The sequence below is a fragment of the Triplophysa dalaica genome, chromosome 10 (assembly GCF_015846415.1).
Source record: "Triplophysa dalaica isolate WHDGS20190420 chromosome 10, ASM1584641v1, whole genome shotgun sequence".
Classification (NCBI taxonomy): Eukaryota; Metazoa; Chordata; class Actinopteri; order Cypriniformes; family Nemacheilidae; genus Triplophysa; species Triplophysa dalaica.
Window position 1 is genome coordinate 12,932,226 of NC_079551.1, and position 19,092 is coordinate 12,951,317.

General features: G+C 42.2%; 1 protein-coding gene across 15 annotated transcripts in view; it reads left to right on the forward strand.

Moving 5' to 3' along the window:
* The window catches only part of ptprsa (protein tyrosine phosphatase receptor type Sa), a 156,271-nt gene that overhangs the window by 51,292 nt on the left and 85,887 nt on the right, over nucleotides 1-19,092 (forward strand). For all 15 annotated transcript variants that reach the window (XM_056758615.1, XM_056758622.1, XM_056758618.1 and 12 more), the window contains one exon: nucleotides 17,650-17,818. In XM_056758615.1, coding sequence (XP_056614593.1) covers nucleotides 17,734-17,818 — 85 coding nt within the window. In that variant the 5' untranslated portion in view covers nucleotides 17,650-17,733. The remainder of the gene's footprint in view (nucleotides 1-17,649; nucleotides 17,819-19,092) is intronic.

Consider the following 19,092-nt stretch of genomic DNA (forward strand, 5'->3'; position numbering starts at 1 on the left):
TGGTTTGTGCCGGTGTGCTAATTTTGTTTCTGATTTATGTCCTGCTTAAAGGGATAGTTCACCAAAAAAATTAAATGATGTAATTATTAGGGATAATATTTTACAATTCCCTCAGCTCACAATGCGGTTTAATCAAGATTTTGTCAAATTTAAAAAAAATGAATAGTACAAAAGTCTCAACAAACTAAGTGCTTTTCCTAACTTTACTTTTTATAGAAATATCTGCCCCTGCTGTTCAAAACATGTACTGCGATTTTTATAACCTCTCATCCGACTTGAATCATCACATATTATAATTGATTTTCACTCAGCTCACGGTAAATAGTTTAATCCACAGTTATTATTTAATCACCCTCATGTAATTTCATACCTGTATCAGAGCCATTGATGGAGAGAGTTCTGCCAACGGAAGTCAAAAACGGTGGTGCGACACGTGAATCATGAAGCCTTCAGATAGTTGCAGGAAGTTATGTTTTCTGTTTAACTCCTTTATTTCTTTCATTTTTTTATTCATCAAATGGCTTTCATCTTTAAATTGGTTAGAAGTTTACCTCAGTTGGTCTGTTAAGTTGCAGCTCCATTGGGTACTAGTAACTTCCGGGAACTATTGAGAGCCTGTGTCACGTGATTCATAGAGCCTTCAGATAGTTCCAGGAAGTTATGTTTCTCTTTAAATGCTTTATTTTTTTATTCATTAAATGGCTTTCATCTCTGAATCGGTTAGAAGTTAACCTCAGTTGGTCTGTTTAGTTGCAGCTCCATGCGTTACTATTAACTTCCAGGAACTATTGAAACTGTGAAAAAACCATTGGAGTCAACGTAGAAGACGCAACTCTTTCTATCAATGGCTCTGACCTGTATATACTACTTTGTTTTGATGAACAGAGAAAGATATTTGTAAGAATGTTAGCAATTTTCAGTTGTGGAAGATCTTTGACTACTATGGTAGAACAAATTAAATTGTAGTCAAAAGTGCCCCAGAATTTTTTTGGTTTTCCTAATTTCCTCAAAATATCGCATTTTTGTTCAAAAGAACAAAAAATACACAATAATTTTGTTCTACTATGGTAGTGGATGATGTCCCAGAACTGAAAATTGCAAACATTCTTCCAAATATCTTTCTTTTTGTTTAACAGAACAAAGACATTTATATAAGTTTTTAGGGCGAATAAAGGATGACAGTTTTTCATTTTTGGGTGAACTATCCCTTTAACCTTGTCTTTTTTTTTGTATGCATGTCACATTTAGTTTGATTTGAGTTCATGTTTTTTTACGTGTGTATGTTCTCCAAAATCTGCAACCGTTTTGGCAATTTAGGCACTTTACTACTATAATACTTTTTTTTTGTTTCTGGATTTTCTACCTTGCAATTAATTTTATAAATGATGACTTTCTTGCATCTAAATTTCAGTTATGAGCATAATAAATGAGATATAACAAATATCAAAGATGACTGACATTTGCACCCTGAAATTCATGTAGCAAAATGACGAGACTAAGGCACGCAGCTGAATATTAATCTCATCAAACCGAATGTGATTGGAATCACTTTGCTATTATAGTTGGAGATTAGAGCAAATTAAGAATCGTGAATGCAAATTCCGATGAGTATCATAGTCGTAGGCTTTGAGAAATTTTAACGCAGTTATAGCGTGCATAAACCATTGTCAGACACATTGAGCTGTGGTCCCCGTGCAGCGAATGCAGGTTTGATTGTGGCCTGGTTTGTTTTTGTTCTCGTTCCTCCTCAAACCCAATGATTTTCTGTCCCTGCGATAGTGGCACAGGCCCAGAAAATCTCTTTGTCTTTTCAACAGTCGAGATACAAAGCGTTTCATGGAGATAGCCAAAGTGCCTCATGCATATTTCATCTAGACGTGTGTTTGAGATGGAGTTTGTTAGTATATGTGTGCGCGAAGGAGTTTTCTCTGGCTGCAGTATGGATTTCTGTCAAGGTCTCTTGGTCGGATACAGTTTCGCCAAAAGATTCATTGTAGCTGAATCTGTAGTGGCTTCGGCGCTCGCATACAAATGCATCCCGCCGAACATCTTTTAATCACATCCAAGAACGCACCGTTTGATGAATTGCATTGCATGCAGTCAGAAACGGATAAACTCTGGAATGTATGACTGTATCTGGAATGATGAATCAAAAAATGCTAGCGTAGGGTTGCAGATTTACATGCCACTACCAAACCCTTCAAGTGACATGAAATTGAAATGAACCCGATTTACTTTTTAAATGCGTGTTATTCCGCATGGTTCATTCGTGCATAGATGGTTTGTCATGACACGTGCTAGTTCCGTTGGTGAGAAAATTGCGCATGATAAGTCTTGCGCACGATCAGCAAACAAAACATACTTTCTAGACTTCGTTATTTAGCCCTTCATGCAATTGTTGTAAAACACAACCTTTTCTCTGCATCTACCCCGACAGGACAATTCCCAGCTTATGTTTGTTGAGTTGCTGCCCGGGATCCATTGTTTACACGTTGTTCAATTGTACCGTCGAGTCATTAATCAGTTCGGGGACCGGCTGCCTTACAGAGTTATTTTGGTCTCCCGGCAGGCTCTAGAGTTCTTTCAGGGCAACCCTGCTTCTTATTCTAGACACCCCTTCGGCATTACTGCCAACTTTACCGCCAGCCCCGTCTATAAATACATTCACCTCTTCTTGGAAGCTTTTGAAGTCCAAATTCATGCCCTGTGTGTGCTGCTCAAACTTCAAATGGACTCCAGTGGCAGACAGGAAGTTGCGCGCCCCCTCTTTTTTCGAAAATGTGAGGTGCGTGGGATCTGTGCGTTTGAACTGGGTTAGAGGTTATAAGCAATGGCAAGATTACTCTGTGGTGGACAGTTGAAAGAGCAATTTCCAAGATGGCGGCGAGGGTTGGAAGCCGTGAGCACCTTTTTCTGTTGTTGCCATGGTGAACGCCAACTCGCCTGACCTTTGACCGAGCACTTGACTGAGCACAGACTGCAGGTCTGGATGTGTTGGCGGAGCTTTCAAACCATTTTATAAACTCATAGGTAGTTTACTTGTTGACTTTCATGTCCAAATGTTTTCATCTAGAAGGCATGAATTTAAACAAATTAATACATCCTTAACCAATAATATACCTAAAGCTCTAAATATTAAAAAATGTGAAATAACACTCCTCCACTCAGCATCCCTGTTTTTTGCGTCTACCTCCACACCTATTATCTCAGTGTCAAAACAAGTTCTCCACAGTTACAGAGCTAAAAATGTGTTTTCCCAGTCTTCCTATTTTAAGCCGTTTGCCTCGGGTGGAGATGAAAGGGAAGCTGAAGAAACGGGAGGAATTTTGGTTTTTCGAGAGGCCTTCATTTATTTTTTTCCTCTTGTTTTTCTCTCCACTTCTTCTGCCAATGCATGCCTATTGTCTTCATTTCAGCCAGTGCTCAAACTGCTAGTTTCTTTCGCCAGGGAAATCCCAGAATATTAACTCTTGTCCATCGTCCAAGAGCAGTAGCTTTTGCCTTCATGCCTCCAATGAAGGCTGTTGTGAATTCCCATGATGCCCTGGGGTCGACCTGTCCCCGGTTCTGCGTATTTGAAAGCAACCCATCGGTCTTCTGGCGCCCTGGAAGTAATTGCAAGGCCGTCCCTTCTACCCGCAAGTCTCCTCGTAGCCTCTTCTTGTAATGGTTTATAAACAGCCATGTATTGTATGTTTTAATTTTGTTTTTATCAATCAGTTTCGCCTGGAGTCTTGGGGAGATTCTATCCGTCGCTTGTGTATGTGCTGAATGCAGAGCGAGTCGCTTGACTTGCAAATGGCAGGGAGTGTAAGTGGCATATCGCACTCGGGTAACTAAAGAGGATCTGTGACGTTTCCCGTAGGCAAAGATTTATTGGCGGCTGCCTTCACAGAGAATGAGTCAAGCTCAACCTGCACATTCCCACCTCTGTACACAGAATTTAGAACAGCTGAGAGACTTGGCATTCATAGTACACTGGCTGTTACGCTGTTCTCAAGACCAGCTTTAATTGCTTTGAACACCAGGGCTGCTTAGTTAAAAATCTTGCTGTCAGGGGACATCCCGGTAAATTTGGCAACACACCTTCCTTAGGTATCAGTGTCGGCCCCAAGTTTACCATTCTGGTCCAGGTAGCATGTGATGAAAAACACATTGGGCTAGCATGAAGCTTGACGCCTTACCTCGGAAACACACATGGGTCTAAAAAGACCCCTGTGTTTGACATTGGCGGCTCTCGGTACATTATTGATATTCACCCATCTCTTCTTAGACAAGGGTTAGGCAAAGGTTAAAACTTGCGCGAGTTAAAAACGCAGTGTGCGCGCTTATAGGCAGAAGGTTGAAATGGCGAATCAGCTGAAATTTTCAAGGTAATGAATTCATCCCGGACTGTTAAAGCTTTCCATACATTAACCTGCTCTTTAAAGGTTAATGTACGTCCTCTCTCCAAGGGTACCGCAACTAAGAACGGCACGGGCTGCGCCATGCTAAGTTGTTGTCGCAGCGTCTTGCACCAATGCAGCGGTATTCCTCGGCATATGGAGAGAAGATATTTCCCTCACAGTGGAAGCTTATTAGCTAACTAATTGTTAGGAGCGTAAAGGGAAGCCAGACTCGGACGTTGGCATGCGGAGAACAGCGCTTAGCCGTTTCTCTCCCACACACTCATTAAAATACCATTCAGAGTAGGGTTATTTATTTTATCTGTGGAATGCTGGGAAGGGGACTGCCAAGTGCCGGGAGGGGAGGTAGATTACGTCGACCGAGCGGACACCTGAATACAGTTTCGTCGACACAAAATGAAGACGATAATTATCCTGCAAGCTAATGAGAAGAAAAGTAAACAAAAGCTTCAAGTGTCCTCATTTATGTAAGGTAGCCCATCTCTGTGCACGTCATCGCAAGTGTCTGACGCATTGTCCCGAGAGAAATTCTGTGGTAAAGCCGGTTTGAGAGTGATAGGATGACTTTCAGGGGGTGGGCTTTTTAAAGGGGTATGATATATAGATGTGCTGGGTATGCAGTGTTGTGAGGTTTGCAAAGTGTCATACTGTGCCTCTGGCACAGATAAGTTAACATCAATTATCTTCAAGAATTTTTTACAAAACACAGATTTTTTTTGGTGGATGTATTCATGATGTAAATCTATGATAAAGTGTTGTTGCTTTTATTGTTTGGTAGCATCTGTTTGGCGGCAGGGAAAACATATGCACAGCAACTGCTTATTTTCATTAACTACTCGAGTTAGAATACAGTGTTGATTCAAATGTAAGATTAAAATGTTGATATAAATAATATGTTGAGAGAAATGTTTTATTGATATTTCAATTTTTTATTGCTCAGAGGTTGCTGTTACAGCTTGGGAGATGGAGATCTTAGTTGTTTTATTTACGCATGAACTTTGGCTCAGATATATCTTCTACAATTGCTTAAATGTTTGTTCAAATACTTTGAGTATGGAGCTATAAAATATATGTAGACTGTATATGGAGAAAAATCTCATATCATATTGATAATATTGATGTCTGCAAAAATGTAGGTCAGTTTGTAACTTTGTCTCTTCTGAAACTCTAGTTGAGTCTTCTGGGTCTTTTTCTCAGATTTTCAAAGGAAAGTTGGTTATTCTTGTGATTTAAACCTTTCGTTTTTTATTTCTAAATTTGCAGGGTCAAAACTTGCATCCTGATAGAAATTATGTATGTTTCACATTCTTTTAACACTCGGATATGTTCCCGTTTTGGTCGATTGTTTTTTTCTCTCGAAATTTCTAGATGGGGAAACGAAACAATCTACGGTGCTTCAGGTTTCTTGAACAACACATTCTCCTCATTTGTTTATGTGCATATGTACATATCGTGTTTGTGTGACTTTCTTTCAGTTGTGCGAGAGACCGATTGAAGATTGTTTTTTCTAGACATGCGGTGGCCGAGTGAGAAATGTGGAGAAGTAGCGAGAGACGTAGAACGAGAGTGGGCCAGTGAAAGAATGTCAGAAAGTCAGGGCAGATGGACAAAAGGCCCAGTGTTATCAGCCCCATCAGATCAGCCCCCAGAATACCACAGCTGGTTCATATTTCCAAGGGGAACGATGGCGACCTGCTGCAATCTCCTACTGACCCCCCTCCATTTCACTCTCACACACACGCTATATCCAACCGAGAGCACACACTCGCTGACTTTTACTGCAGCACAAATTCTGGCTTCAAAGAGCATGGTGCTTGCCAAAAAATGAGAAGTATGTACTGTATACCATTGAGTAGTATGCTACATTGCTGTCACATGACCTCATGTTGCTTGTATATTTCGCTGTGATATACCCATTGGATGTAAAACCGTTATTGCATTGTTTATCCTGTTTTGTTTATACATTTTTGCTGTGAAAGTTGAGAAATCCGTCACAATGCCTTTTGGGATACATGCATGGCGGAGTGCTGCACATCATGCCCTTAAAGGAAAGGTTCACCTCAAAATCAGAAACATTTACTCACCCACATGACGTTCAACGTGTTTTAAGACCTCCCGACATCTTCGGAACATAAATAAAGATATTTTAGGAGACATCCGAGAGATTTCCAAGCCTCCTTATAGACATCATGGTTCTACTTGTTGTCAAGGTACAGAATAGTACTAAAGGCATCGTTAAATTGGTCCATTCGCTTATAGTGGCTCAATTGAATTTTATTCACGAGAATACTTTGTGCGAAAAACAAATCCAAAATAAGGACTTAAATCGATACTTTTGTCTTGTCAATCCACTTCTACTCGTGAGCATTCGGTTTGTGCACCGAACACCACATGCTTCATAACAGAGGTGAATATACCGATTAAACTCGTTATTTTGGTTGATTCTCGTCGCTTAAATAAAAATTCAATTGAGTCACTATTAACGGATGGACCAATTTAAAGATGTCTTTAGTACTATTCTGCACCTTGACAACAACTAGAACCTTAATGTGTATAAAGAGGCCTGGAAATCTCTCGGATGTCCCTAAAATATCTTTGTTTGTGTTCCGAAGACGCCGGGAGGTCTTAAAACTGCTCAACATCATGTGGGTGCGTAAAAAACAACACAATTTTCATTTTGAGGTGAACTAACTTTTTTTTTAATATAGTCTGACTAGCAGAACCTTTGTTTTTCCAGCGAGCATTTTCTTGTCAGTCATCTACACGAGCCAAATCTATTTTCCTCTATATTCACCACATAGACCCGTTAAACCTAACTTTGCTTCCGGGACATTGTTCACTCGAGTAAACATGGCTCCCCCGTGCTTTTTCTCCTGTGTACGTTACGTGCATGAGTTTATTCAATCCCGGCCTATAATCCCACCGCTTGACTGCCTGTCTGTTCAGCCCCTTGGGTCTTGTTACCCAAGACTCGCACGCGCTCGATCAAGCCCCTGCTCAGACACGACCACACAATTCTCATTGCCCCTGCTTGATCAGAGATGGAGGAGGCCTCTTCTTTGTTTTCCATGCAGTGACTCAGGATATCACAATTGTATTTGTAAGAAAATGCAACGGAGTTAAAATTAAATGGCAACATTTAATTGTATTATTTCTAACTTCTAACTTTTTTAAGTATAGTTATTTTAAAGCAGAAGATCTTTGGTAAAGTTCAAGAGCGAGAGCAAGAGAGACTGCCTAGGGACCAAGTTTTGCTCCATGGGAATATCCTCAAGGTTACTAGGATGGCGAGCCAATCATTTCCCTAAGCAAGGTTTGCTTTGGAAAGTTTTTTTTCTGCTCAAGAGAGCAAGAAGTTTGTCAAGTAAATACATTTTGGGAATGGCCTTGTGTTCTCCGAGTTAGACAGCTGAATGGCCAAAACAAAAACTTGTTTGCTTGATATTTACGCGACACAACAATGGGGCATTCTCTCATTCCTCCCAGCGCACTCACACAATCGCACAGGCAGTTTTTCCTCTTGAGATGGCAGATCCGAGCGAGCCATATGGAGCAGGCTGCATCTTGCTGAGCGTGCCTGACGACAACCGAACAGCTTGGGCTGTACTGGAATGGCAGTCTTCAGTTCTCTTACCAGCACGGTTTCAAAAACCTGCTTTTTCGCACTCTCCCACCCTCTCTCACTCACCCTTTTTATTTTTCATAGTATTTTTCCCTCTTCCTAACCAAACAGATGGAATAACGGACTAGCATCACATATTTCGCTAGCAAACAAACTTATCTGTTGACGGCTCCATCCTGGCATAACTATTCGTCTCTTTCAAGCACCCCCTGAAAATGATGCGCACACTTAGCTATAGTCCCAGAATGCTCTTAAGGTCTCGGCACACATTTCAAGTGCAGTAAGGTTTCCGCCACCTTCCCACAGAGGAATAGAAAATGGGAAGCTCCGTTTCCAAAGAGCACAGCGCTCAAATGCAAAGCTGCCCGGTGGAGCGGTTGCTCTAAACCGGCATGTGGAGCCTGCCAAAATACAGACAAAAACATAAGTCAAAGACAGATTAAGGTTGTCTTGTCATTTTTGGGAGGTTTTAGAATCTCAATTAGTACCGTTGGAAATTCTCATGATGTGTTTCTCGCCTCTCTGAAACGGGCAGATGTTTCACACCAGGTGGCTAGACAGGAGAGACCTGCAGAAAAGAGTGTCACCGCTTTTTAAAGTATTCAAATCCCAAGATTTTGATTAAGTCAACCTACACGTTATTTTCACTCAGTAGGCACTTACTAGACTTGGGTGGTATGAAGAGGGGGTTGGGGTTTAAAGCAGCACAAAGCAGTCAGTACTTCTTGAACACAAGATAGCTACATACTTGCTGAAGTATTGATGTTGGGTTTGAAAACAAAGTAGCTTTATCTAAGATAAGAATTAGGCTTTTGTAGTTATAATCTGATTCTATCGCTCATGGGAGCTTTACGGAACTTCAGCATTTCTTAGCTAACAAGCGGCCAGGCCTATAGTATTGGATTTTCCTTCCCACAATTCGGTCAGCGCCACCGATTACAGTAATGAAAATTGATTGTTGTAGAATCAGCCTTTTTTTGCTTTTGTGTCAACCAATCAGAGTGGTCGATTCATCGGAATGACCTGAATGTGGTCTCTCCATGAGGAAAGATTTACTCCACTCGTTTTCCTTCTTTATTTAAAGCCGTTGTTCCACGAACGCGGTCAATTGAGCGTTGTTGATGGAGGGGTGCTACAGAGGACAGAGTTAGGCTCCTGGTGTAGTGCTGTCGTTTTCTTACCTGGCCGTTTCGTAGATGTTTGTAATTTCTTTGACTGCTCGGGACCCTTCGGACGAGGCCTCGGAGCAGCTGAAGCACCACCACTGAGTCAAACTCTAGTGAGAGGTAATGTCTCGCAGCTTGGAGGACCTGTCAGATCTCTTTAGAGATAAAGAAGCGAAGGCGCCTCTTTGCGTTCACGCTGGTTACACCTCACAACGCGCAGGGCTGACTTATCGCCTGGTAGTCTGTTGAAAAGGCCAGTTGCCTGACATGAGCGAGAGTGCTGGGTGCCTCTGGGGGCGTCGGTTGCACGCGATGTCGCCTTCACGCCGTTGCTCATTACTTTGTGTAAACAGTGAAATACATCAATCCTGTTCGGCAAAGGACCTCATTTTTGATTGTTTTGTATTATCATTCTCAGCCATTCTGGCAAGTTTCTGAATGGGGCACCAAGCAGGGATGGAATGCTGTGTGGTTAAAAAAAAGCTTTTACCAGCTGCTTAACCTTTCACCCCTGACCCCTCCTGCAGATTGTCAGTTGTCTGAAGAGCAAATAAGAATTTTTTGGGGAGGCTAAGAAGTCTGAGGCTGGGCAAGGCAAGATTTTATTGAGCATTGGTGTTAGCATTTATGATTCAACGGTGTAGTGTCAGCATCAAGTCTTAGAGAACACTGTCCATCCTTTATGGCCAGCTCACAAGGTCAAACTCCAACAATAACCCAGTGTTTCCATGCCTGTTTATGAGTGCCACTTTGTTTGATAAGTTTACAGCAGAGTGTCTGTTCCCTAGATGGCTCGTTCCAGAACCCATCAGAAGTGGATCAACCCGGGCTGCCCAAGCTAAAGCTAACTGCTTCCATTCCCCCTTTCCCAGTTTTGCCCCAGTGCTGTCAAATGAGTATGTGGGGTCACCTGACCTTTGCCCCTGCTCACATTTTACAATTCCCCTCTTGTTTTACCCAGAAGCATAGTCAGCGATAGCCAGAAAGATTAGCCATGCGGGAAAGAGGGACTGTGTGGCCCAGAACTGGGACACACATAACGGTCTCTGTTTGCCCTTCTCCTCACAGCTTTTACAACGGCCATAAAAATGCCCACTTGTTATTCCCGAGCAGACCTGAAGGAAGGTGACAAACACGAGACACAAATCCAAACCTGGCCATCTGTTTTCTGTCTTCAATACACCTCTTTCTCCCTCTCTCTCTCTCTCTCTCTCTTTCCCTTTTTATTTGTTCAGCAGACTCAGCCTAGTCATGAACCCATGAACACTTACCTCACTAGCACAATCACGTCTCCCTCTGTGTGCACACACTCTCCCGAGTTCCCGGTCTCGGTCAAAATGTGATTATACACTCCTGCACCCACTCACCACAGCGTTGTCATGTAATTACAGTGGTGAGGAGTCAGAGGGCTCGAGCGAAATGGTTTTATTATGGCGTATATGGGGCGAAAAAAGCAGAATACCTAATTTGTTGCCACAGCGACCATTAACATGCCGCTACCTCGCATATCGGAGCAGGCCCCGTCGAGTGGTGCGTGTATAAACAAGGGGACAAATTGACCCCGGGGTAGTTAATTAACGCAATGAATGTTATTTCAGTTAATGGGACGAGGGGGGCGCTGGCGTCCTTGAGGAAAGAGCTCTTGTTCTAAAAGGCCCACTCATGCAGTTCAGGTCCTATTTGAGCGGATAAAAAGTCAGAACTGCCACTTAGCGCAAAGCGGTTTTGGTAGTCTAGCGTAAACGGCGAGTTTACAAGGTCAGTCAGTTTAGCGTCCAAAATAAACACACACGCGTCACTTCTTATATTTAGAGGTGGATTAGATTGTTTTTAATATGATACAAGACTATCGCAGGATGTTCTCTGTGGCGTAGAGTAGCAATGTGCTGCCTGCGGCACTGTGCTTGCACCTTGGCGTGCAGTAAATAGATGCAAGGCGGAATGATAAAGTTTCCCCTGCACCCTCCCTCAGGCTTTGCCGTCAATAACGGTGAGTGGCAGCGTAATTGTCAACGTTTGAAAGGAACCATCACGTTTTCCGGAGCAACTTTCGAATCATAGGTTGCCAGGTACCCAGATAACTATTTATTTACCTTGTTTTGAACGATTTTGTTCTGGCATTCCATAGCTTTTGTGTGGCACTATCCCATCCGCTATTTACCAAGCTAAGAAAAGTAGTCCAATTTGCAGGGGTAACCTGATCTTAATGTAATTTTATTTCTCACCAGGGTTCAGAATATCAATGCGTGACCAAAACTACGTCCTTAGGGTAGCTCTGGAAAGCCTCTTGGTCTAAAAGGGCAGAATTCGCATGTAGATGGCTTGGCAGCAGTCCAGAGCTTGATGTTAGTTTACTTTCAAAGACTTGCGCAGTTCAGATCATATTTTCCATTAAGTGATACACATCCGCAATGTTTCTGAAAGTTACAGGTGAGCTTGCCAAAGAGTTAGCGGATAGCTCAATGACAACAGAAGATGCCCACCATAAAGACCTGGGCATACTTGACTTTCCATGTCCGTCTCGTGCACAAACATGTCCGCACAGCTTCCAGTTTATACTTTTTTATTGAGTTTGACGGGCTAATCAATATTTGAATCTCTGTCATTGGCCGATTATGTTGATTTAGAAAGTGCATACTAATATGTAAGTGGTTGCAGATCTGACATCCATTAAGCAAAAGCCACAGCTTCAGATTTAAAGTTTTGAAGGGTTGTGAATGTCTGCATTGCAGTGCTCTCGAAAGAAATGATACTAAACATCTTCCTGAACAGATTCTGGGATTTCCCGAAAGGTCAGCACCTGGTTCTACATGAATGACGTATCAGCGTGAAGCACTGCTCGCTTTCTTCCGATACGAGAGTGCATTTACAAACACGCTCGCACTTCAACGCCGCCTCTGTTTGCTTGCAGTCGAGGCTCAGAATTATGTAACGCCTGTTTTGGAGAGGTGAAAAACGGTTTCTTGGCAGTGTCCCCTGCTTCGTTGTCTCCTCTTTTTTCGTGCAGACAGCGAGACTCCTGCGTGTGTTATTTTTCGTCAAACATTTCATCATGGCTCCACGGCACATCTGCGGCACAGTGAGAAGCCGTAGATCTTCTCGATGCCGTTGTAAACAAAGACAAAGGAAGAAGAGCTTCGGTCAAAGAAGACCTTGGTGAATGATGCTGCTGGGTCTTCTCTCTTATTCCACCCTCTTTTTTTCTCTCTCTCTCTTTGTTTCTCTTTCTCATCTCTCTCTCTCGCTCTCTCTGATGACCGTAGCAGGTGTGTGTCGATCTGAGAGGCCATCACCTGGTATTGCTGTGATTGTGGTGTGTTTTATTTGGAGAGCTGGAAGCAGATGGGAATAACAGGCAACCACTATTTACATAAAGCTCCAACAGATACATGCAAATTGAAATGATTGCTCAAGCACGGCAGTGTAAGACTATCTCACAAAACATGCCCGGCTAATATTTCACCCCACAATAAAAAATAAATCAAATAAAACCTATTCATATTATTTCCACTGTAATGTGGATCAAATATACACACACTTACATGTTTACATCTGTGGTTGAAGCTAATTAATGTAAAGATCCAGTATGAGATTTTGGGGGTGACCTGGACATGTTTCAAGATTTATGTATGTATGTATGTGTGTGAGGTACATAGCAGGGGAGGGAAGAATTAAATAATATCATTTCTAGCTTCCTGTGAGGTAGAAAGTGCCATCAGATCAATATTTTTTCCATGTCGCAATTAATGCATGTCAACAGTGCCGCAGCTCTGTGGTAGCCCCTTATTGAATTTCAGAGTCATTTTTTCATGCACGTCAGAATGATGAAACCTTGCTGTTTTAAACTCATCTTAATCGATAGGCACAACGTTAATTTAAAAGACCGCATGAACCTGGCAACCCCAAAATTATGTTGTTTGTTTCTATAATGTGACATAAGATGGATATTAAAAATGTGATTTTGATCTATGTTAAATTGATTGGATGGTAAAAAGTGGGTGTTATGTTGGATGAAATGTTTGGAGGAGAAGATTCGAAAATATATATATTTCTGTGCCTTGAGAACATCTTATAACCTCAAACCTATATGATTTTCTACTGCAGAACACAGAAGCAGATATTTTGAAGAATGCCGGACACCAAACAACATCTGTACTCCATTGAACTCCATTTGACCAACACAAAACCACTGAAACATTTCTCTAAATATCTGCTTTTGTGTTCCACTGAAGAAAGAGTCACATAGAGGTTGAGATCTGACCCACACAAGGATGAATAAATAATGACAGACTTTATTTTTGGATGAACTACTATAAGTAATTAGGGACTAGTCTGATTTCCCATTGATTGTAAAAGTCAACTGTACTGTCCGTGCTGGAGAGGAAATGGCAGGCGAGTCGTAAAAGTTGATTGGCTCGATTTGAACTTTTGCTTCACCGTAGGGACGGACGTTGGCAGTGGAGTGACCAAACAGCCAATGGGATGCCGGCGCTCTCTGTGTGCTATTCAAAATGGCAGTAGAAAGACACACCGACTCGAGCCACCTGGACTACACAGCCAGATCTGGCACTGACATGAAAGCCAGATGTGTGTGTGCTCTCTCTCGCTTTACTACTGCAGATAGACATAAGAGTGTGTCCTTGGCCATCAGACTGAGTCAAGAGCCATTGAGAGGGCTTTTTGTTTTAAAACTACCCCACAATCCTTGTAGCATACGATGTCAACATTACTATGGCTCCTCGAGGGCGTAAATTAACATTTATAACAGTCGGTTTTTAGAGAATGCAGTCTAACCATTGATGGCGAAACACTGGGAATGAATCTTGGAATGAGAGCTTGTACAGTTCTTTTATTGATGGTCTGCTCACTGGTTTTGGTGGTGGGATGTGTTTTAGGACAGTGTTTTATTCAATCGGCACACTACTTAATTAAGAAATAACTGCTCCAATTGTGCATAATTTTGCATCGCAACTGATTAGCAGTCACTTCACGCAAAATTAGCACGGCACGCATCACTTCACTTAATAGTTATTGGTCTCTTATCTAACATATTAGCAGAATTAACACTATTCATTTACTTTTGAAGCGAACAAATGCTTTGGATGTGGTCTACGATGTCTCGTTCATTTGCCAAAGGTGAATAAAAAGGCTACGGCGTGTTCGCGAGCGCGGCCGATCTCGCTGTTATCAGCGGTTTGATCTCTATATTGAAGAACGGTCTCGGGGACGCTTAATTGGGAGTTTTAATTGGATGTCCGCCACGCTCTCTTCCTTCCGTTTCCCTTGCTTAGACTCACCGGGGATTCTGATCGGGCTGTGGTTTTCCTCCTGTGATGATCCAGCTTGAAAAATCACACACCCGCATTAGACGTCTCCCAGTTGTTTTGAAGCTTTTCGAAGCATCTGCACAGTAGTTTCTGCGTATGCATGCCTCGCAGCTAGGTTTTCCTGTTCTGCTTCGATCTCCGTGTTGCATCCGCACAAGTACATGCATGCACATGGCCGTGTATAAACCCAATGCTGTCTCTCCCCCGCGCCTTAGCTCCCCCTCTTTCCACCACCCGTAGGAGAAGCGGCACTGCAGATTTTGTAATTATCACCCGCATTAATACTAACGCATTAAATGCGGCATGCAGCCTCCAGACGCAGGCTACACTTGGGCTGTGTGTGTTTATGATCAGCTGCGTTCAAAGGGGCCCTTCAAAGATGTTTTGATTTTCTTGTTTATGTCCTAGAACATAGATTTTGGCTTTGAAGCTTGTGGTTAAAAGCAGTTGCATTTATATTGCTATTATTTGGAAAATGTCGAATGTTGTTTTTGATGACCCAATTCTGATTGTGTTTAATTGTCTGGTGAGCCAAAATATATTTACCCTTTAATGCAACAAATAATATATGGATTCTTTTTAAATGAATTATGATTGCGTCATTGTTTTCATTATTCATGCGGTTTATTTTTTAAAACACGTAGTTTTTTCTTTTACTCATTTCTGTCTTTCATCGTTCTCAGTGCTGCACCGTATTCAACACGCTAACATTAATAATGTATGGAAATGTGGGAGATTAGGAAGGCAGCCAGTCATAGAGAGCAGCCTTGATTACATCTGACTGCTGGAAAGCTGCATACAACAGAAAACACGCTGCATGTTGGCATTGAAGAGTGAGGCGATGGAGGAAAGATGGAGATGAAACACAGCTAGAGATAAAGAGGATAAACTCAGAGTCTGGGGTTTGAATAAATGCACGTTTCAAAAGACCGTCAGATGGTGGTCAGGTGTCGCGACCTCACAGTTAATTGCCTAATGGTGCAAAATTAGCACGCTAAACATAACAGATTTGTTTGGATTTGCAACCCAATTTGTATTATTGGTCTATGAGTTAAAATTTACCGAGCGATCTATTGAAGTTTCAAGGTTCATTAAGGGACAAGCATTTAAAACAAACCTAGAACATTCTCCTCCCGTAAAGCTCAATTATTTATAAACGCAGGTCCTTCTGCATATTGCATAGCAGTGCGGCTGAAAAATACGGCCCATTCGTAGCCTCCTAAAACTTAACCAGGTGAACATGAATTAAGATTAAGAGAACGCTGAGAGGGTTTGTCATAGGCCTTCATGGTATAGTATATTATAAATGATGTGCTTTGGCGTTTGCTTGAAGGTGTGATGCTAATCTAGACATATTTGAGGTTTTTCCTGCAGTAGATAATCTGTCGGGAGTCTGGTAGTGCTTGGGTGGGCATCTGTGGAATCTGAAATGTCATCCGCTCAATTTATGAAAACTAGCCTGCCGTCTTTTAGCGAACAGCTGGAATCCTTTTGCATTTACCTCATCCATTTCATTGCTTATTATATTGAAAAACCTTCATACAGTATATGTGCTCTTCTATACACGAGATGCTGTTGGTTTTTATTTTTAGCTGCTGAGATGATGACGGGCGTCATAGAAGTCTGTGGCAGTCTCTGCCAATGTAGAAGAGCCACATACATCACGACAGACCTGTTCCGGCTCTTGTCTGGGAGTGCCGGCCCTGTGGTCATGGTGCTCCAGAACAGAAGCCTTGGAGTGATGCTTTCAATTGTTTATATGTTTCAGAGTTTCCTGTCGGCATGCAGGTTGACAGGAAACCCCTAGCTGACAAGCCAGCTGTCACCGGGCTCTTACTCCCACATTATGACTAGCAGGCACTCTGGAATCACAACGGCAGGCCGATGCGATTGTGTGCATGCATGTAGGCATGCCATTGTGCTTTGTAGAAGGACACAAAAGACTTCTTATTAAATTTTGAAGTGTGTCATGGGGCCTCAGGGTAGGGGGATAGCATAGAAGAGTCTGTCTGCAATGTATTATGTTGGTAGTTTTGGGGCATGTTGATGGTTTGGACTACTGTTGATGGAACATTTTTTAAATGTAAAAGATTACTCCTGAATGTTTGTTACAGACAAAGTTTTATTTACAGCTGCAATCTGTAACTCTATCGCCATCTCTGTTTGAAACATAAAATTGAAGTTTACTTTACAAACATCTTAACACTTGTTAAAGTCCCCGTGAACCGGAAGTTGCGATCGTTTTTACTTTGAAATGGAATTTCTAATGAGAAAAATATTTTCTATAAACACTGCAATATTTCATGTAAAAAAATCGACATTGTTATTTTTAATTTCACTGGGACTTTAAAGTAAAAAAATGTAAAAATTTGACCTGAGAGCTGAACTGAGAAATCAATATTATAAGCTTGTGAGTTAAGATCAGAAGACTTTTTATTAATTTAACAAATTTAAATCATTGAACGAAATTGTATATTGAAAGTTTCGTTGCTCATTGATTTTTCAGAATGTATGCTTGCTGTATGACGTATTGATGTTTGGTTGCCACTGCCAGGACGTTTCTATTTGGTTGTTAAGGAGTTTCTGGGCAGTTCTGTGCCCTGAGGTTCCTCCATGTTGGCTGACTCTGTCTGTGCAGTTTTAATGGTTCATGTCAACAGCTCATTATATCTCGACTCAAACGCTGCTACATGTGTTCGTCTCTTGCCATCTGATGTTGCTGCCATCTTTAATTAAATGGTATACAAGCAGGTTCGGCTCGTTTCCGCCCTGTGCTCGTGAAACGCGGCAGCCCGCAGTCGACTGCAGAGGCGGCACACAGTAACGGGGGGATTAATCGCAATTTGGCTAAAACAAAGGGACGCGTCTGAAATATTGATGAGCGTCTTCGTAATTACAAGATGGGCGGATAAGTAAATAATGACGAGATCCACCGATAAAGCCTGAGTAATTATGAGTTGTGTTAAACGGTTAATTGCGAGGCTGCGGGCGTGCAGGGCATGCGAGCTAAACCTCTGAAGGAAATGTTTGTGGAAAATGTGTGAATGTACTTGATGGTTGACTGGGAAACAATTTTAACACAAAGGTTTGCACATTACTCACCACGGTTTCTTCTTTCTCTCTTGCAGAGTGCCAGACGTCCAGCGTGCAGACCCCTCGTCTCCAGCCTGTTGGGCCGCGCCTGTCCAGCCAGGTCAAAGGTCATCTGCAAAATGATGCCAGCCGGCCACTTGCCCTACCTGCTCTCCCTGAGCGCCCTGCTGCTGTCCCCGCTGCTCACCGGCTCCCTGGCCTTATGTAAGTTTAAAAATGAAAGACAGTACTTCGCCGAATGTGTAGTATTTACTCTCCTCGTGCGTATATCTCTTCATCAAGCAGGATCGGGGCCCTCGCTGGCGTCTTTTAATTTCCAAGCCTTGAAGTCTGGATTTGTTCTGCACCATTTCACCCCTAAGATGGATTTAGAGACGCATTAGGAAAACAAAACAAGAGTCGAGTGAAGTAAAGAGCGGGGAGCGCGAAAAGGGGGGCTGAAGCCTCCCCGTCGCTTTCAGCCCTGAAATAGGTGTAATGCAGGAGAGAGAGAGAACGAGAGGGATAAAGCGAAAATGGGATATGGCTTTGTTTGCCTGACATTGTTCTGTTCTTCTATTTGTCGGTTTTGTAGGGCGAGCCAATGAGAAATCAAATGAACGTCTATTTCTGTTGTTGTTCAGTTAGCATGCATGCTCACGCCGGAGCATTTATTCACATTTTTACAGCAACACAACTCTCAGCTCGGTCTCTCTCTTTCGGTGTGTAGCATTGTGAGTTGTGAGGTTGTAGTACTACACACGCTTAAAAATCATTGAAGACGATTTGTTTTTGGAGAAATTAGATCGGAAAGGTTTGCGTTCTTACAAGACACGTCTGAGACTTCTGAGATCCTCAAAAATCTAAGCGTGATTTAAGAATTTAAAGAGTGCTATCTTGTGATTTCTCTAGACACCGTCTTTCCTATTTCAAGCGAAGGATACAGGATCTCTCACTTTCAATCCACCCATGTCTATATTTACAGCCACGGCTGCCTGTCGTACATCCAAGCTGTATTTTTGTCTTTGTGCGCGATTATGGATGTTTACTAGGCAGTGCGCTAAGCATCTTGGTCTCAAAGCTCTAATCAGTACGCACCCCCCTATCCCCCAAACCCCCGACCACCAAGTCTTGCAACCCCCCCTCCTCCTGACGGTGCCATCTGATTGGCTGTGATGTTGTTTACTGTATTCTCTCTGTCTCTGATCTCTAATTGCTGTCTCATCTGGTTGTCGTACAGTACAGCCGGCTGGGGACAGAAGTTTTTTGCGCCGATGTCGTTTTGGATATTTGTTTTTTTTGTCCTTTTATGTTAGAACCAACGTGTTTTGACCTTCAATATATTGTTTATTTACAGGAGCGTATCTCACATTGTTTTAAAAATCTATTTCTATTGCAATGCAATGACCTTTTGTATTAACGTCGTCGTTAAGGTTTTTGAAAATCTGGATCAACTACAACAATCCTGAGAACTATACACAAACTGCTTTTGACCACAG